The sequence below is a fragment of the Trachypithecus francoisi genome, unplaced genomic scaffold (assembly GCF_009764315.1).
Source record: "Trachypithecus francoisi isolate TF-2019V2 unplaced genomic scaffold, Tfra_2.0 Lachesis_group19, whole genome shotgun sequence".
Classification (NCBI taxonomy): Eukaryota; Metazoa; Chordata; class Mammalia; order Primates; family Cercopithecidae; genus Trachypithecus; species Trachypithecus francoisi.
The window spans coordinates 31,850,340-31,871,628 of NW_022681464.1; the positions used below are offsets into that span (position 1 = coordinate 31,850,340).

The following is a 21,289-nucleotide window of genomic DNA, read 5'->3' on the forward strand; positions in this document are numbered from 1 at the left end:
ACGTAGCTAAAGGGGCCTTCATGTCCTTACTTTCGCTTGCATACATCAGTGAAGAAAGCCCCTGTAGGCGGTCTCCAGGAAAACCCAGCAGGTTGATGATTTTGAGCAGGTTTGGGGGCACCATGGATATGCAAAGGTGAAAAAGGCCATATCCAAAGCTAACAGCACCTTTCAGTCTGTTTAGAGACTCCTCAGACACCCCTTCAGCCACAATGTGATTATCATTTGCAGCATCAGAAGTCAAGGACTCTTCAGTTAGCTTCTTCTGATACAGCTCCTGAAGGGCATTGATGTCCAGATAGCATTTATTGTAAATCTTCCAGGCTTTCCTAAGGATCCACCCACCTTTGATATAAGCTAAAAAGAGAAAGGGAGAAAACATTAAAAAACATTCAAAATAATGTTTCTATTTCTAGAGTAAAGGATACTGAACAGTAACCTGAAAATCAAGCTAAAAATTTAAAAAGCATAAAAATTATTATCGACTGCACCCAGTTTTCTTACAGTGCTTACTTAAACGTCTTATTTCCCATGACTCTCCCTTCACTACACTGGATGATGATTGGTAAGCATGTGTTTTTCTGCTCATTGTTCTATGAAGCCCCCTTCATGCAGTACCTAGAGCATGGTATGTAATATACATTGAGTGAATGAATGCATCACCTGAATCCAACATCTTTTCGTGCGTTCTGTGACACCCTCCATTGTGTTTCGGAATTACTGTACTGTTTTCCTGATAAGCTTTTTTATAATCTTTGCATTTGTATACCCTGTGTTACAGTCCTCCTTAAAAGCAAATTCTTGGTCTTGGTCAGGTGACAATTAAATTTCTAGCCAAGCTTGGGCGCGGTGGCTCATGCCTGTAATCTCAGCCCTTTGGAAGGCCGAGGTGGGCAGATTACTGAAGTCGAGGAGTTTGAGACCAGGCTGAGCAACATGGAGAAAACTCATCTCTATAAAAAATACAAAATTTAGCCAGGCGTGGTAGTGCACACCTGTATTCCCAGCTACCTGGGAGGCTGAGGTGGGAGGATTCCCTGAGCCCTAGAAGTCAAGGCTGCAGTGAGCCACAATTGTGCCACACCACACCAGCCTGGGCAACAGAGTGAGATCCTGTCTCAAAAAAAAAAAAGAAAGAAAAAAATGTATACCCAAGCACCAAGCATTGCGTCTTGCCAAAAATAGAATAAATTAAAACAAAATAAAATAAAATAAAACAAGCAGACACAAAAGATTAATATTTACTGGGTAAACAAATAGTTCCAGTTTATTATCAAAAAAGTCATTCATGTTAAGTGCAAAATGTAAAGACCTCCAAATTCACGTATATCTGAGGCCTACTGTGTGGCTTAACCACACCTTATCAGAATGGCTTTATTTGGTTTATGAAATTGGGGTTTATCCACTGCCCCAACCACAGTGAAGCAGCAATAAAAAAGTTACTGCACAGCAGAAGGTACAAATCTCTTATCTTTAAACCTCCCTCCCCCACTGGCCCCTGTCAGGACCCTGCTCCTAGGAATATTTTTACCTTCAGATGAGTAGGAAGGGTTGCGGGAGGTCAACTTACATGGGACTATCTGAGTGTATCATCATCGCATTTTTGAGGAAAGGATTTTTCTGTAGGGAATTTTCTGTAAAACATAGTTCTCTCATAACGATGAGAGAGCTTATCCACTTGGCAATGTTACTAATATGATACCAACTCTGACCCTGATGTACAAATGGACAACATGAACTGTCAGACTTTCAGGCCCTTCAAAACAGTAGGAAAAGAGGTTTTCAGAAAGGCATTTCTAAATTTCAGAAAATATATGCAATAAAATAAAATCTGATTTACAAACACCCAATCCCAGAATTGAGAGTGATCTAAGAATAGATGTGTGGAAAAGAGCTGATGCAGCCGGCCTGACTGCTATCCTTCAACAGAACTACTAACAAGGTTGGCCCTTGGATGGAACAGGAGCTTGGATTCTGGGAAAGTTCTTACCATTTCCAAGACTGATAAGAGTGGCTCACTGTGTGCACCTAAACTGTCTGCACAAATAATATGATATACATTGAACACTGATTTTTCTTCTGGGAGTCTGGAATTTGTGTGCAAGGTAGGGGTGCCTACATGATCAACCCCAATAAAAACTCTGGCACTAAGTCTAATGAGATTCCCTGGTTGGTGACATTTCATTTGTGTTGTCATAACTCGTTGCTGGGGCAAATTAGCACACCCTGTTGTGCCTCCCCAGAGAGCAAAGCCTTGGAAGCTTGTGCCTGGTCTCCCCTGGACTCCGCTGCCCCATGTGCTTTTTCCCTTTGCTGATTTTCCTTTGTATCTAAGGAACACAGACAGACTATGAAACATAATCTAAGTCCTCCAAATATCTACAATAAAATTAGGAAAGAAAACCAATACAAATGACAAAATGAGCATGCAACATAATTTTGCTGTAAGCAGTCACAGCTGAGAATATGACTGTAAGATGAGTCTTGCATGGAAGTCATCAAACCTGGGGGTGGTCTGGGGGACTCCCAATCCATGGTATTAAGCTATTATTTTACTTAAATGCATCAACTTTCTGACAAATGGTGAACGTATCACCCATGGGATCACATTAAAAAACAACTATCCTACAACTTCTGGGTGATTAATGTCCTGTAGTCTACCTCCACTAAAAAGAATGCTATAGGATAGAATGAACAAGTAAAACAAATTAATCTACAAAGTATTTTTAGTAACTTTAAAATAATAAAAGTAATACATTTGAAATAATTTCTCTTCATTCGTTCTACTTAAGAATATTTACTGTACAAACACATTTCAAGCACTGTTCTGGGTGAATCGAAGTGAAATAAGATAGAGATCCTTCCTTTAAGAGGCTCAATGACGTTTTCCCCTCCTAAATGGAAGCACTGTGGGAAAAGAAAGCCTGGAGAAAACACTGAAGCTTCTTTTACACTGACAAAGTGGATTTTTAAGTGTCTGGATTGATCCAGCACGCCCAGAAAGAAGAAAGATCATGCTCAGTTACAATCCAAAAAGCCAAAGATTTAACAGAAAAGCAGAAAAAAAAAAAAGGAAACTAGAATGTATATTATTGAGAACACAGAGGCAACTGGAATCTAATTCAAAACAAATAATCACGGGCTGCATATTTTAAACAAATCTGTAAAACCCGAAAAATATCGACCGGCTACTGTTTATATTATGTGCCTGGCACCGTGCTTGCCATCTGAAGAACAGCAAAGAACTATAAAACAATGTCCAATCCTGCCTAATGCCCACAATAAAATTAGAAAAGAAAATAAACACAAAGCAAAAAATAAGCATGCAACTTAACATATATATTTAAATGCTCTACTGGGTCATACATAGAAAGAATGAAAACACATAATGCTGAGATGATGAGTGAATTGTTCTTTTTTATCTCCTTTTTTTGTCATTAGTTTTCCATGTAGTAAACACATAAATAAATTAGAGAGTACAAAAGAGTTACTGCAGGATTTTGGAAGAACACTTTAGTCCTACCCATTCTTCACCGGAAATTTGGAGGGGTAAAATTAACTCCATTTTATCCTGTATTTTCCAGGCTTCCTCAGCTTTATTAAAGGAAGTGAAGCTTGCACTAAGGGAAAGGGAATGCCCCAAGAGAAAGCGGTAGGAATGCCAGTAGGAAGCAGCAGATGGGCGAGCGGCTTGGAGGCAGAGTGAAGCAGGGGACACACCAGGACAAAAGGGTACAAGCCCAACAGAAGAGTGAACACCTGCTCCCAGACAAACGGCATCTCTCAATGTGACGCCGAAGGGACCAGGATTACAGACATGAATGCTAACAATTCTGACCTCAGGTGAGGAACTATAGAAATGGATGGTAGAATGGAAACAAATGTTAAGAATCCATCCACCCCTGAGTGCGTGGAACTAAATCAATCAAACGTTCACAGAAACCTCCACGGTGAAAACCCCACTCTTCTAGAATAAGAATATAATGAGTTCAATCTGTCTTTAATTTTGTGCCTAAGATAGGTGCCAATGTCTGAAAGCATATGTTAAAGTCTATGGTAACAAGCTGTAAGGTCCTTAATTTGAGCCAAGGAAACGGAACCCAACGTTTTCAGCTGAGTCAAAGATGATAAACTGAAGTATGTCAAAACAAACTTAATGCCCATGTTGAGAGAGGCTTTGCTTTTACTACATTCTACATCCAACTTGGCATTGAAACAGGTTCTCGGGACTTGCCCTACTCTCCATCCCACACTCTGTAAAGCAAAAATTCTAGCCACAGCCAGGCCAAGCAGGAGGAGGCAGAGGCTGGGGGAGGATGCGGCAGAGAGAACAGCACACTCTGCACTGTGGTTCCTACAGGAGCCGCTCCAGCAGATCCACACAAGGACACAGCTGCTGAGTGCATGTCTTCCCAACAAGCAGAGAACACGCTATTTAAGAGCCGTACACCCTGCACAGCCTTTCATCTGGCTGCTCTGAAAGGTCAAGTATAAATCATTCAGCTGTCGTTATCTCTGTGCCTGTGGAAGGAGGTGGAGACAGCAGAAAACCACAGACCCGGCCAGGCACAGTGGCTCATGCCTGTAATGCCAGCACTTTGGGAGGATGAAGCGGGTGGACCACTTGAGGTCAGGAGTTCAAAACCAGTCTGGCCAACATGGTGAAACTCTGTCTCTACTAAAAAACACAAAAAAATTAGCCAGGCATGGTGGCAGGTGCCTGTAGTTCCAGCTACTTGGGAGGCTGAGGCAGGAGAATAGCATGAACCCAGGAGGTGGAGGTTGTAGTGACCCAAGATTGTGCCACTGCACTCTAGCCTGGGCAACAGACAATTTGTCCCACCTTATGAGGACCAGGCAACAACTAGCTGAGAGACAGAGGAGGCAAGAGGAAACCCTGCCCCATACGGGGGTAGAAGCCTTCCCTGGCAAAGGGCAAGAGCTGCTTGCAAAATGGGAGTATCAAGTTACACTAAATTGATCTTGGATACATTTTGTAATTTTTCATGGGGATTGTATCTGGCGCCGGCATCTACTAAAGCCTGTCTGTTCAACTGTCCTGGAACGAGGCTGGTTAACCCATGATGGCAGGTAATTCAGGCTTGCCTCTCTTGTGACCCAAATAATAGACCTTTTTTTTTTTTTTTTGAGACAAGGTGTCAGTTGGATTTCCCAGGCTACAGTGCAGTGGCACTATCTCATCTTACTGCAGCCCTGACCTCCCACGTTCAGGTGATTCTTCCACCTCAGCCTCCCGAGTAGCTGGGACTACAGGCACACGCCACCAAGCCTGGCTGATTTTTTGTTTTTTCAGTAGAGATGGGGTTTTGCCATTGTTGCCCAGGCTGGTCTCAAACTCCTAGACTCAAACAATCCACCCACTTCGGCCTTCCAAAGTGCTGGAAGCCACCGTGCACAGGTGTGAGCCACTGTGCCTGGCCCAAGACTTTGAAGGAAAAGACGATTTAGTTTTCACCAGTCCACTGCCTTGGTATCTTTAACCTTCACCAACAGACCTTTTTTTAATAAAAAAATTATACTTTAAGTTCTAGGGTACATGTGCACAACGTGCAGGTTTGTTACATATGTATACATGTGCCACGTTGGTGTGCTGCATCCATTAACTCATCATTTACATCAGGTATTTCTCCTAATGCTATCCCTCCCCCTCCCCCCATTCCACAACAGGACCCAGTGTGTGATGTTCCCCTTCCTGTGTCCAAGGGTTCTCATTGTTCAGTTCTCACCTGTGAGAACATCGGTGTTTAGTTTTCTGTCCTTGCAACAGTTTGCTTAGAATGATGGTTTCCAGCTTCATCCATGTCCCTACAAAGGACATGAACTCATCCCTTTTTATGGCTGCATAGTATTCCATGGTATAAATGTGCCACATATTCTTAATCCAGTCTATCACTGATGGCCATTTGGGTTGGTTCCAAGTCTTTGCTATTGTGAATAGTGCTGCAATAAACATATGTGTGCATGTGTCTTTATAGCAGCATGATTTATAATCCTTTGGGTTTATAATCCCATACTCAGTAATGGGATCACTGGGTCAAATGGTATTTGTAGTTCTAGATCCTTGAGGAATCGCCACACTGTCTTCCACAATGGTTGAACTAGTTTACACTCCTACTAATAGTGTAAAAGTGTTCCTATTTCTCCACATCCTCTCCAGTACCTGTTGTTTCCTGACTTTTTAATGATCGCCATTCTAACTGGTGTGAGATGATATCTCACTGTGGTTTTGATCTGCATTTCTCTGATGGCCTGTGATGATGAGCATTTTTTCATATGTCACCAACAGACTTCCAACAGGCTCACTTCTCCAATCCCAATATCTTCCTGAATGGCATTACCTTTCCTCCATTTCCTCCCTTTAATTTTGCCTGAGGTTGCAAATTTTTGAATTTTTGCAATCAGATCTTGGCAATGGCCTTGAACAGTAGGATATAAATAACTCCCACATGCTTAGCATTCCAATAACGGAACACTAGGCATAAATGGATTTTAATATCTACCCACCATGTTCTAGGCAAAAACATCTTACCAGGTTCTAAGGACACAGAGAAGGAAACGGACCTTCATTCTTTATAACCCTCCTCAGGGATAAGGGATCCTTGATCTTCCCAAAGATTCAGAATCACTTGTTCCCTATTCAACCTCTATAACTAACTTATGTACCTATGACTGAAGTATCCTCCTGAATTAGAATTTATTTACTTATTTTTTCCTACTGCCAAACCATGAGTTCCCCCAGGGCATGAGGTGCATCTCATCCATCTCTAGACTACTAGCACCTATCATCTCACAGCATATGGGCACATAGGAAATGCTCAACATATGTGGAGAAGAGGTAAAACAGCAGGTAGATTGCACAGTCCCTGCCCTCAAGGAGCATGTAGCCTAATGCTTTAGGCAGACATGTAAATATATATGAGTATTGCTATGCGATACATGCGGTAAATGGTGATGTACAGGATATAAGTAATAGCACAACAAAGGCCAGATTGGCTGGGCATGGTGGCTCACACCTGTAATCCCCACACTTTGGGAGGGCAGGATGGAAGGATCGCTTGAGCCCAGGAATTCAAGACCTACCTGGGCAGCATAGTGAGACCCCTATTTCTACAAAAACAAAAACATTTTTAAAAATTAGCCAGGTGTGGTGGTACGTGCCTGTAGTCCCAGCTACTCAAGAGGCTGAGGCAAGAGGATAATTGAACCTAGGAGCTCAAGGCTGCAGTGAGCTATGATCTCCAGCCTAGGTGACAGAGCGAGACCTTGCCTCTTAAAAAAAGAACCAGGATTGACATGAGGAGGGAATGCTGTACAAAGGAGGAAGGCCTGGGCTGTACTTGATTAAGCATAAGAGAAAGATAAAGGGGGTAGGGGTGTTCCACACTGACAGGGTAAGGTGAATAAAAGCTCAAGGCAGCAGGGGATATTCAGGGAAGTGTGAGAACCTCGGCTCAGCTAGATGAGGTAGTGGAAGGGCATGGGGCTGGGAAAGAGTCTTATATGCTCTGCACAAAAGGAATTCAGACCTTGCCTTGCAGGTGAGGCAGGCCAGCTAAATGTTTAAAGCATGGGTTTACGTGGTTCTGGAAAGATGCTCTGGCAGCAACAGAGAGTGTGGCCCAGAGGGGAGCAAGAGGCAGTGTGGCTACTATTCTAGCCCAGGGCACAGGGAGCACCTGAGGTTCGAGAAGGCCCCAAGAAACCGAGGTTTCTGAGTCACTTGGAAGGTGGTAGCACAAGCAGCCAAACTAAGATGGGAGCACATGGACAGCACCAGGATTTCAGTTAGGAAATGAGAAAACCACGGTTCAGGCCCTGGTTCTGTTATCACCAACAAGCTGCATAAATCATTCAACCATATCTGTCTCACCTGTCAAAGAAGGAAAACAATCTCATCTAAGGATAACTGGAGTATATATGTTGCCAAGAATACAAAGGTGAGAAAGACATGGGCCCTCTCTTCAAATCCAAAAGGAAATAAAGGAAACTTACAATAAAACAAGGTGGCAAGTGCCATAAAATATGTTTTAAAAATAATTTCTTTTTATCACAAAAGTAATATATTCTTGCTGCAATAAAAGACCCTTGGATAATAGAGTGAATTTAAAAGATATAAAATAGTATGGGAAATTAAAGAGATGATGGAGTAATTCATTATAAGGAAGTTTAAATGAGATAAACACAAGCTCTTTTTTTTTTTTTTTTTTTTGAGACGGAGTCTCGCTCTGTCACCCAGGCTGGAGTGCAGTGGCCAGATCTCAGCTGACTGCAAGCTCCGCCTCCCGGGTTTACGCCATTCTCCTGCTTCAGCCTCCCGAGTAGCTGGGACTACAGGCGCCGCCACCTCGCCCGGCTAGTTTTTTGTATTTTTAGTAGAGACGAGGTTTCACCGTGTTAGCCAGGATGGTCTCGATCTCCTGACCTCGTGATCCGCCCATCTCGGCCTCCCAAAGTGCTGGGATTACAGGCTTGAGCCACTGCGCCTGGCCAAACACAAGCTCTTTTAAACGTAAGAAGCATTGACTGAGCATGGTGGCTCACGCCTGCAATCCCAGCACTTTGGGAGGCCAAGGTGGGTGGATCACTTAAGAGCAGGAGTTCGAGACCAGCCTAGCAATATGGTGAAACCCCGTCTCTACTAAAAATACAAAAAATTAGCCAGGAGTGGTGGCATGCACCTGTAATCCTAGCTACTTGGGAGGCTGAGGTACAAGAATTGCTTGAACCTGGGAGGCAGAGGTTGTGCAGTGAGCCGAGATTGTGCCACTGCACTCCAGCCTGCATGACAGAGCGAGAAACTGTCTTTTTTTTTAAAAAAAAAAGCATGAACCATTAAAAAGTTCACATTGGCTCATCTCTACCAGAGCTCTGGCCTGTGTGTGTGCCCCTGGCCCCTCAGTGCTGCCCTGCTCCAGGGGTGGGGAGGGCCACCCATAACAAACATCTCCAGCAAGGAGCTTTGTTGAGTTCTTTTTTTTCCCCCAAGAAAATTATCCATGCAAAATGTTTTCTAAGAAATGTGGATCCCAACAATGAAGTAAACAAATTATTTGTAGCTTAATAACCCACTGGGTGTCTGAAAGGCAAACAGAGCACACTGTTGGTTGTCTTTGTTTGAAACAAATACTGAGCTATTCACAAAGCAATAACCACTACCTAAGTTTATGACAACCCGAGGCTTTCATGCCTATGAGAATTTCACTTCAACGTCAATATCATATTCAATAAATCATAGGACTTCAGGAAGACCCAAGAATGCTGTCAAATACTATGATAAATAGGATTAAGTAACAATAATATCAAACTATTAGAACAGGCAAAGGCTGTGAAGATAATTTGTGAAAGAAATACAGTTTATGGATAAAATACAAAAGCACGTTCAACCTCACTAATACCCCCCAAAAATGCACACCAATCTAAATGTCCATGAGGAACTGATTAAATGCATTAGGGCATATTCATATGACAAACTAACTCACTATTATTTAAAATTATGTTCTGAAACTGAGTCATAGGGAAAATACCCAAAGTATAATTGAAAAAGAGAAAATAAGATATAAAATACTATAGATTCAATTTTGTAAAAAAGATAAAGAAATATAAAGCAGATTATTATTCATAAAAAGAGATTTTCTCTAAGTGTTGAAATTGGAGATGATGACTTGCTTTCTATCTTTCCAAAATTTTCCATACTAATATTTAGTAATTTTACAATCAGAATAATCTTAAATATAAATACTATTATCTGATAATTCTCAGCTTTATGAGGGCAGGGACTAGGTCTGTGTTTGCTTATCTAAGTGCTTAGCACACAGCACGCGCTCTATAATTATTTGTTGAATGGATCAATGATTGAACAAATGAAAGACAGATATACTCATTTAAAAAGCTCTGGCTGGACGCGGCAGCTCATTCCTGTAATCCCAGCACTTTGGGAGGCCGAGGCGGGCAGATCACGAGGTCAGAGTTCAAGACCAGGCTGACCAACATAGTGAAACCCCATCTCTACTGAAAATACAAAAAATTAGCCGGGCGTGGTGGCAGGCACCTGTAATCCCAGCTACTCCAGAGGCTGAGGCAGGAGAATTGCTTGAACCTGGGAGGCAGAGGTTGCAGTGAACCGAGATCGTGCCACTGCACTCCAGCCCAGGCAACAGTGCCAGGCTCCATTTCAAAAAAAAAAAAGTTCTGATACACTCTCACACTTTTATTACATTTGCTTTATCCTCCTCTCTCAACAGGTATTTTCTTTTCTTTCCTTTTCTTTTTTTTTTAAGTCTTGCTCTGTCACCCAGGCTGGAGTGCAGTGGAGTAATCTCAAGTCACTGCAACCCCCACCATGTTCAAGTGATTCTCCTGCCTCAGCCTCCCAAGTAGCTGGGATTACAGGTGCCTGCCACCACACCCAGCCAATTTTTGTATTTTATTGGAGATGGGGTTTCACCATGTTGGCCAGGCTGGTCTCGAACTCCTGATTTGAGTGATCTGCCTGCCTCAGCCTCCTAATGTACTGGGATTACAGGTGTGAGCCAAGGCACCTGGCCAGATATTTTCTTAATGGTTAAAATTAGCTCCTTATGAGAGTCTTTGAGTGTCAGGAAAAGGGAGTACAAAATCACAGAGCTCTTGTCTTGACCAATGAGGTCCAGATAAGCTCCGGTACTCTTTTGTATCTGAGTCAGCAGTGCACTCCAAATGGGGGATTTGACATTACTGCATTATAGAAAATTCACATGAGCTATGAGTTCTTGACCATATAAGTAAGGTACTATTAGAAGAGTCCTGAGAAGATGGTTAAGGAGAAAAAGAATTATTTAACCAAAGCAAACAGTGAATGTACGTCATAGAACATATTTTAAAAGAAAGATCAATATTTAGAAGTCCAAATTTCAGAGGTCAAAATAAAAGTTAAATTCCACTTTTGACTTCAGCCAAACAGAAGCAAAGCATCCCTGGTACGAGACAGAGACAAAGATGGAAACAGCAAGAGAAATAAGAAAAAGGGGGGAAAACTGGCTTCTGATAGGCTAGAAAGAAAAGAGTATGTTATAATTTAAAAGAAATAGATCCTTCATTTAAGGTTTAGGAGAAAATATCTTTCTGACAGTAAATTTGAATTGATTTCCTTTTAGAAGTTTCCGTTTTTTCAAGTAAATTCTATCTACCAAAATGGCAAGTTTCTGCTGTCAATATCAGAGACCACCATAACCACAAAATTAAAATAATCAGGTCCATTTTAGACTCAGTCATAGGACAAGCTTTAGGGGCTCACTTGAATCTATTTCACTCAAGAAATTAAAGCTAACCCTAGAAAACGTTTGTCTTGGACAGACTAATTAAGAAATTAGTTTATATCCCTCACTAAAGTTTGTTAAAATGCAGGTAATTCCACTATATTAGCAAATCTTTAACGATCTTTAATGATCTCCTAATATACGTGAAACCATTGAAGGCACTCAGGCCTTACTAACAACTTCCTGAAAATGGTAAATTTAAGCCAGTTACATTTCACTTTAAAGGTTATGATCACAACCTGATTCCCACAAAGAAAAAGTATTATACATCTACATACATATAAAAGGCACTAGCAACTGCTGTAAGTATGACAGAATTCCCTTGAGACAAGAGGATGAGACAGACTCTGGCACAAAAACTGCTCCACTAAACACACATTGAACACTTGTGGTTTCAATTTCCCCAGTAATAAATCAGTATCATGCTCCAAAGAGGCACCACGTTTTCAAAGACTGAAGCACAAGGCATTCTTTAAAAAGCGTATTACTAATTGTGTGCACTGAATAGTGAAAATCATTAAAAAAAAACGCTTCAGCATACCTGACAATTCTTGTTTTACAAATGAAAGCACAGCCAGGTAAACCTGACAGTCAGCTATGATTATCTGCCTCTGAAGCCGATCAACCATAGAGGGGGCGGATTTTCGGACATCAACCTGTTTGGCAGAAAGAAAGTCCACACTGATAAATCACACACAACAACGTTAGTCCCCCCAAACAGTATTAGGTTATTGTACAAAATAATTTTACATAGGAATTGTGAAACCTGGCACTCAAAGCCAAGAACAAATTTATCCTATGAGCCTGGACGCTCCAAATTCCCATTAGTCTAACTTTGTTTTGTTTGCTTGAGCCCTGTAACTCAAAGACAAAAATATTCTAAGTGATACAAACTGAGTTCATGGGGAATATGAAAAGCAACAAAAATCTTCGGGGTTTCACCTTTTAAAAAAAAAAAAAAAAAAGTAAAGTCTTTCTTATTCAAAATAAAAATCATTAAAAGTACAATATATTCCTTAAGTAGATAACCTGAAAAGTCAACTTTGCAGCCACCTGTCTTCAGGTAGGATAACATTAGGGGCATTCTTTTCGTGCACGCAACTGAGATGTAAAGATCGGAAACTGACTACATTTCCATTAAGGAGAAAGTATTCCGGAATTAAAAATTAGCTTTGAATAAATCACAAACAGTACTTGAAATATGTCATATAAATACAAATATGCAAAAAGTCAAGTCACTTTTTATAAAATATTGGTCTTTATCATAATGTTTCTAAAATGAAGAACAGAACACTCCAGAATAGAACACTCTGCATTCTTAGTACAAAGTAAACTTGAATAAGTTAAATAGCTTTCATATGCTATCACAATGACAGAAGAAATAATAGGATTTTTGCAAATATGTCAACAGTATACACAGCAGACACACCAGAATGATCTGTTTCCCTTTTTTTCTAGATTTTAGCATAATCCATCGTGGTCACTGTTGTTCCAAATCTAGCCCCAGCACTCACTATTCTATTCACTTGGGAAAATGTCAAGATGCTTCTGTTTCCTCGTTTGTAATAGCATCTATTGTGCAGGATTGTTGGGAGGGCTAATGAGATACTGAATGTGAAAATGCTTTTTAAATTGCAAGGACTCATTACAAATGTTAATTATTAACACAGGTGCCAGACATGGTACTGGATACTGATGGCAGACATGTAAGCTTTCATTCTACTGAGGAAAACAGACCACATTACTGTGTACTGTGGAAAGCTCTCTGAAGGGTCAAGACAGGGAACTACGGGAACCTGTAGGAGACACACTTAAGAGGGCAGGGGGCCTCAAGCAAGAGTCCTTGGGGAAAAGGACACCTAGAAAGAGCTAAAGAGGAGTAGAAACCAGGAAACGAGGGAGGGGAATGTTCCAGGCAGAGGAAACGTAAATGCCAAGTCAGCCACATTAAGGAGTCTGTACTTTATTATAATGGCAATGGCTGGTGAGGGGGACCACTGAAAACCAAGCAAGCAAGAAATTTGCATTTTAGTGACTATATTATGGACAATGAATTAGAGCAGCAGTCCCCAACCTTTTTGGCAGCAGGGACCAGCTGCATGGAAGACAATTTTTCCATGGACTGGGTTAGGGGGTTGGGAGGAGATAAGTTAATGGTTTCAGGATGAAACTGTTCCACCCCAGATCATCAGGCATTAGTTAGATTCTCATAAACAGTGTGCACCCTAGATCCCTTGCATAGACAGTTCACGCTCCTAATGATGCTGTTGATCTGACAGCAGGCAAAGTTCAGGTGGCAACGCTCACTCGCCCTTCAGCTCACCTCCTGCCCTGTGGTCTGGTTCCTAACAGGCCACAGACCAGTACAGGTCCATGGCCCAGAGGTTGGGGACCCCTACATTAAAGAACCGTGAGACTGGAGACAGAAATACCCATGTGTCTTAGACAGGTGGGATAGTGTCTAACCTACAGAGATGGCAGTGAGGATGGAGAGCAGTCAATGAATTCAAGAGGTATTTAAGAAAAACAGTCAACAGCACTTGGTCATTGATTAGACATTATAAAACATTGGTCTTTATCATAATGTTTCTAAAATGAAGAACAGAACACTCCAGCATAGAACATGCTGCATTCTTAGTACAAAATAAACTTGAATCAAATAAGTTAAATACCTTTATATGCTATCACAATGACAGAAGAAATAATAGGATTTTTGCAAATATGTCAACAGTATACACAGCAGACACACCAGAATGATCTATTTCCCTTTTTCTAGATTTTAGCATAATACATCGTGGTCATTGTTGTTCCAAATCTAGCCCCAGCACTCACTATTCTATTCACTTGGGAAAATGTCAAGATGCTTCTGTTTCCTCGTTTGTAACAACACCTGCTGTGCAGGATGTGTCAGGCTGGAGAGAGAGAAAGCTAGGAACACTCTGGCCCTCTGGAGCATCAGGAGGTGGGACCCTTGGCCCATCAGTGGCTTTCTCATGGTGGACACCATAAACAAGAGCAAGGTGAAGCAGTCTCCTATGATGCTTCACAGGCAGGGCACGGGCATGCAGGAGCAGAAGACAGGTGGCTTCTGATGACTATATCCAACAGACTGATCTGTCAGTGATGTATGCAAGACCCTTGGGCACTCCAAGTAACATCAGGGTTAGGAGGATGCCTCTCCATAGCCTAGCACTTTTGTACTGGAATGGTGAGGGGAAAATCAGGAAAACTGGATTCTGATGGTATTCTGACTATTTGTAACCAAAGGCTGGTGAGGCCTGGGGAAAATTAGGTAATCAGCTGAATTCCAGAATTATACCAAAATGCAATTCTATTATTCATCAACTGTCATCGTATCCTACTTGAATTACATATAGGAAAACCTCATTAAAACAGCCCTTGCCACACAGCTCATTATGGAAGAAGATGATTCTAAGATATCAAAAGAACATACACTGAATGGCTCTGGAGGACTGAAAACAGCTTCTGTTTTTGTAAGAGATACATTTTATATGACCAAAAACTGTAAGAAACATTGTGGTTTTTCAGTCATATTCTAAATACTAAAACCAAGCAAACGGCTTTTGTTCTAAATGAACAAAAGTGATATTCTAAATAAGGAGCACACAGTCCACAACCTAAAGCCGCAGTACTTACATTCTTCTTAATTTTATTCTTGATTGTTTCAATTACTCCAGCCTCTTCACTTTCACACAGTTTTTCTGTGGTTTTTAAGTCATCACATGCCAACTGCATTTTTTCTTCCTCAAATGTCATCATGGCATTCTTCCAAGAATGAATGAATGAATGAATGAATGAATGAATGAATGAATTAGTATCGGAAAATTTAAGCCAATTTATTATAAGAAAACTCCAAATAAAAAAACACTTAAGGTATTTATTGCAAGCAAAAGAATCACAAGGTTATGGCATAATCTATTCATTTGAAGAAACTATAATCTCAACATGAAATAAGATTATACCTCTATCACGTCATCACGAAAAAATATGGTAATAAATGTCCTTGCCATTACTGTTCTACAATTTTTGTTGTTGCGGTTATTAAACATGGTAACAAAAGTTCTCTATAATTTCTGATTGGTCTGCTCAATTCAGTTTTTACAATGGTGTCTAATTCAAAAGTTCATTCTACCCACATATGGATCCCTGGCTCCGCCAAGAATTGCACAGAAATGCTAATGAAACAACAGCTTGTAGGTACTCTTAGAAAATCTTCAGTCTTTCCAGGGACTGCAATTCCAGTAGGTTCACTTACAAGGAATTCATTTTATATTGTCTATGTTTAAAAATTCCATGACAGCTTGTTTCCAGGCACCTGATCCTAGTGGACTTTTTCAGGCCACATTTAACGAGGTAGGGGAAATCTACTGAATCTCTGCTGAACACCTGTGACTTTTACACAGTAGAACCGAGGTTTCTGAGATGAATGGGCTTACAGGGGCAGAGACAGACTTGCTGCGGGATACCTGGTTCTTTGAAGGACCTGATGAACCTACTGTCTCCAGCTCCTCATTTCCTATTAAATTCTACCAGCTCCATCTTGGCCTTTCAGGCTTCCTCAGTATGGCTCTAACTTACTTTTCCATTCTAGCCAAACCTCGGTCCAGGCCTCCCTGCCACACTCTTCTTCCCAACCCTCCTCTCAAGCTGCTGAAATCTCAGCCCTGCTGTGGCCTTGCTTCTCCTCCTCCTCCTCCACCACCAGACTCAGCCAAGACCCTTTGGTTATATCTCATTTGCAGCCCTTATAATCACTTGGGTTCTAATGTTACAACCGCCACCCAGTACCATGTTCCCTAGGGTTGGGAATAATGTATTCTTTCAAACAATAGCCCTTAACATTTTTGTTGCATTAACTGGCAATAAGAGGAAATAAATACCTTGAATAAAAACTTCTCACTGGAAGCTGGCGTGGTACCTGTGGTAGAGCACTGCCAGGCTGTGACACGCCCATTTGCTGACATCTTTCTAAATCTTGGATCTAAATGGTTTCTCTTTTTCAGTCTCTATCATGACTTTTTTCTTCTTGCTGTTACGCAATTCTTTAATAGTCTTTTTTAAAAATTACGTGTTTGAAAATAATTTGTGTGATGCTATTACTGTTTCTGGAAAATGGAAGTATCCCATTTTCCACATTGCCCAATGTACTTTAAAACCTAACTGCAACCTAATTCCTCAATTCCCAAATACTCATATTTGGAAATGTAATACTAACTGACAAATTTTAGCTCTGCTCATTTAACTTGTCCTCTAGTCCACATTTACTCAATAATTTTAGAGCAAACCTTTATTACCCAAACCCAGACCATTTTTCTACCTCGAATGCAATTTTAATTATTGAAGATCTTTCCATTACATTTTTATTCTAAAAAGGCCTTTGGTTAAAATATAATACCCTATAAATAAGACGTAAGCATTTTATTTTTAAAATGAGGGAAGACAGATTATTTCATAGGCATTGGGTAATAGGCAAAAACTCTACTTCAGTTTTAGACTCTAAAAGACTTTCTACAATAGTATATCTATATAACTGGTAGCCACTAACAGACATTACTTTATATAATTGTTTCTTTCATGCCAATAGGTCTTAAGATATCAACTTACCAAAAAACTGACAAAGCTGGCTCCAAAACTCATTAGTGGGCTATGATTTCTGTTAAAAAAACACACACACACACACAATAAAATTATTTTCATTGTAAAATTTTATTTTAAAAGCATTTGACATATCATGATTACCATATAATCCTCCTAATTGGATAAAAGAAGTTAAGGTCATCAAGCAGATTAAATTACCCTAATAAAGAAGGTAAACAGGCAAGGTGGTTTACAGCTCTATCTGCCAGGATAGAATTTGCCTCTGATTCTTCAAATTAAGGCAAACAAAAAGTCAAATTAGAATAGACACTGCCTTAGTACACTTTTTAACTGTGGTTGTTAAAGAGTTGACACAATAAATATAAAGATGGTAGAAACAGGCCAGGCGCAGTGGCTCACGCCTGTAATCCCAGCACTTTGGGAGGCTGAGGCAGGCAGATTACCCGAGGTCAGGAGTTGGAGACCGGCCTAGCCAACATGGCAAAACCCCATCTCTACTAAAAATACAAAAGTTAGCAGCAAGTGGTGGCGGGTGTCTATAATCCCAGCTACTCGGGAGCCCGAGGCAGGGAGGATTGTGTGAACCCGGGAGGTGGAGGTTGCACTGAGCCAAGATCGCGCCATTGCACTCCAGGCTGGGCGAGAGTGAGACTCTGTCTCAAAAAAAAAAGATAGAAACAATCTGACAACTACAAAAACATGGCCAAAGAAAGACAGTTATTATTCATTTTTAAAATAATCTTCTACCGTTACCAGTTAGATCATTTTTAAAATGCAAAACTTGTTACAAATGTTCAACACAGAAAATCAATATAGTTTCTAGAGTAGATCAAAGGGTCTCTTCACTGAGTCAGACTTCACAAACTCACTCATTAATCCGAGAACCTTAGGAATGCCTCCCTAAGAGTCAGCCATTCCCTCCTTGTAATCATCTGATTTTGTTGTAAGCCAAAAATGAAAGCAAATCAATACCAATTTAAAGAATAAGAGAATATAAATTTTCTGTTTCAAAATCCAAAATAGTACAAAATCCAGATCTCTATAAATTGCACTAAAAGGAAAAGCTAGTTGTAATTACCTTCTTAAATAAAAATCATTTTATTGATTTTGTATTATGCAAATACTATATGGTCACTACAAAAAGGCATGAAACAACGTATTCAGTATCTGACTATAAATACAGAATATATGCAAAGTGAGAGTATGTGTGTGTCCACGGGAAAGAGAAGGTGCACACTTACATGTGTCTGAATGTGTGTGTATACACACACATATGCCTAATGGACACCTTGTACATACATTTTTGCAGGCAAGGCCAGATATATTCTTGGGATAAAATGCTAAAGGTAGCATTACTGAGTTAAAGGGTACACACGTTCATTTTTCTCCTGGTGCACTGTGTGTGTGTTAGAGAAAGACAGTGTATGTGACATCCTGGACTCTATTTAACATTAACCTTCTGCTACCATTTTCTTTTTCATCTACTCAGTACCTACCTAAATTCTATAGTTAACAAGAGTCTGTTTATCCCATTTAATAGGTTACTTAAACCAACATGAAAAAAGAAATGGGAAGGTCAATTCCCTTGTGAGGAATCCCTAACCAGCGCTCATACCCATGAACCTAGATCAAACAGCACACTTTTGTAGTATCTGTCATCCCCACAATCTGCCTCAAAATACATGTTAGTTTTTCTCATCCCATAGCACTATTTGGGCATAACAGTACGGGCTGCTACCCTACCCTACTATACATATCATATCCACCTTACACACATAGCAGGTGTTCCGCAAATCCGAGTCAGTGAAGGAAGGGATGACACAGAATTCTGTCTTTCAGGAACAGACACGTCTCAATCAAGTGCTGCGTACTGCGACTTTTCCCTCCTTTTCCCTTTCCCTGCTTACATAGTAGCCACTTTGCCACTTGAAAAATGAAGGAAGCTGAAACTAGGGCCTACTGTTGCCACATCTGCTTCTTATTCTTGGCTAAAATTAGGTTTCTGAGAGCTGTGGCAATTAATTATTCATGGTACCTAACCCGCCCTTTTGACTTCACATACCATCTTATCATTTAAGTGGGGGAAAAAAAAACATAGCAACAGCCCAAGGAAACCATTTTCCCTCCTTGAAGAACCATCTGCCTCCCCCACAGCACTGGGTGCATCGGGCACGTGACAACGCACTCCGGGCGGGCGGTTGTCCTCTCAGGCTGCACATCACTCGCTGTTAGAAGAGCTCGATCTAACGTGGTTCACCTGGTCCTTGGTTTTTTTGTTGTTTCTTTTTAAGACCGAGTCTTGTTCTGTTGCCCAGACTGGAGTGCAATGGCGCAACCTTGGCTCACTGCAACCTCCGCCTCCTAGGTTCCAGTCATTCTCCTGCCTCAGCCTCCCAAGCAGCTGGGATTACAGGCAGGTGCCACCACGCCTGGCTAATTAATTGTATTTTTAATAGAGATGGAGTCTCACTACACTGACCAGGCTGGTCTCGAACTCCTGACCTCAAGTGATCCGCCCTCCTCGGCCTCCCAAAGTGCTGGGATTACAGGCATGAGCCACCACACCCAGCCCACTTTTTTTTCCTTAAACTTATTTCAAGTGATCCTAAGTTAACTTACCGCATCCTAATCAATTGTGGACCATGCATGTGTCTCTACACAAAATGCATTCATTTTGGAGATACAGAAATGTTCCCAAAGAGTACGAAGGTCATTAGTTCGAAACTGGTGCTGTGGAGCGGGAGGAAGAGGCTCCCAGCTCATTTCAATACTGCTCATATTTGGAACCAACAGACAAAGACCAAACAAGAGGGGAGTGGGAGTGCTATATGAAGGCTGCACACAAAGGTAAGCATTAGAACCCAAAGACAAACCTTTCTAAATACCAGAAGATATACAAAAAATGGGGCAAGTGAAATAAATCATAGTGAAAAACCTATTTTTTTTTTGTTTTAAAAAAGAAGACTAAGTATTTGCTGATATTGAAAAAACAATGGTAGGATAATCTATAACATTTTTTTTCAAAATTGATACCTATAAGGTGAGGGAGGGGAACAGGGAAGAGGAAACAAGGATGCAAATGAAGTTCCCTTTTATACATCTTGTTTTGTAGACTTCATTTTGGAACCATGTAAAAGTTACTCACAATAATATTGGATGTTAATAATGCAACCCTTAAAGTCAAAAGAAAGTGACTTAAAAGTCCCTAAAGCAAATCCAGTTGGTAACATAAAACCAGAGCAGAACTAGTCCAAGAGACTTTACAACATAGTAATCTGACAGTATATCCCTATTGTGAAATAGCCTTAAAAACTGATCCCAAAAGGTGGCCAAAAGAAAAATCTTAATCTGCTTTCAGTAATCATATTCTTATATACCCAGCAAGGCTGCTGGGTCGTAGTATGTGAGAAAGCAATCAGTCAACTATATCAGTGTTTGCTGGGACCCAGGACTCTGTGCATAGGAAAAAGGATGAAATAAACTTTTAAATCCTATAGTCCAGAATACAAACTGGAAGAATAAAAGCAAACTCACTGAGTTTTTTATCTTTAAAAGAATATGGCTGGGTGCAGTGGCTCACGCCTGTAATCCTAGCACTTTGGGAGTCTGCGGCACGTGGATCACCTGAGGTCAGGAGTTCGAGACCAGCCTGGCTAACGTGGTGAAACTCTGTCTCTACTAAAAATACAAAAAGTAGCCAGGCGTGCCTGTAATCCCAGCTACGTGGGAGGCCAAGGCAGGAGAATCACTGGAACCTGAGAGGCAGAGGCTGCAGTGAGCCGAGATGGCGCCACTGCACTTCAGCCTAGGTGACAGAGCGAAACTCCCTCCGACTCAAAAAAAAAAAAAGGCAAATCAAAACCACCATAAGATACCATCTCACAACAGTCAGAATGTTTATTATTAAAAAGTCAAAAATCAACAGATGCTGGCAAGGTTGTGGAGAAAAAGGAACACTCTTACACTGTTGGTGGGAGTGTAAATTAGCTCAACCATTGTGGAAGACACTGCGGCGATTCCTGAAAGACCTAGAGGCAGAAATACTACTTGGTATGGTCTGGCTGTGTCCCCATCCAAATCTCACCATTATTGTAGCTCCCATAATTCCCAAGTGTTGTGGGAGGGACCCAGCGGGAGATAACTGAATCATGGCGGGGATGGTAGTGAATAAGCCTCATGAGATCTGATCGTTTTATAAGGCATTTCCCCTTTCACCTGGCTCTCATTCTCTCTTTGCTTGCTGCCACGCAAGACATGACTTTGCTCCTCCCTTGCCTTCTGCCACGATTGTGAGGCCTCCCCAGCCATGTGAAACTGTGAGTTAATTAAACCTCTTTCCTTTATAAATTACCCAG

At 41.0% G+C, this 21,289-nt stretch overlaps 1 protein-coding gene across 1 annotated transcript in view; it reads right to left on the bottom strand.

Annotated features, from left to right (window-relative positions):
- Nucleotides 1-21,289, bottom strand: part of TTC39C (tetratricopeptide repeat domain 39C) — a 120,403-nt gene that overhangs the window by 55,928 nt on the left and 43,186 nt on the right. The window contains exons 2-5 of the mRNA XM_033178107.1: nucleotides 16,941-16,989; nucleotides 14,973-15,101; nucleotides 11,857-11,971; nucleotides 3-357 (exon numbers count right to left, since the gene is read on the bottom strand). Coding sequence (XP_033033998.1) covers nucleotides 3-357; nucleotides 11,857-11,971; nucleotides 14,973-15,101; nucleotides 16,941-16,989 — 648 coding nt within the window. The remainder of the gene's footprint in view (nucleotides 1-2; nucleotides 358-11,856; nucleotides 11,972-14,972; nucleotides 15,102-16,940; nucleotides 16,990-21,289) is intronic.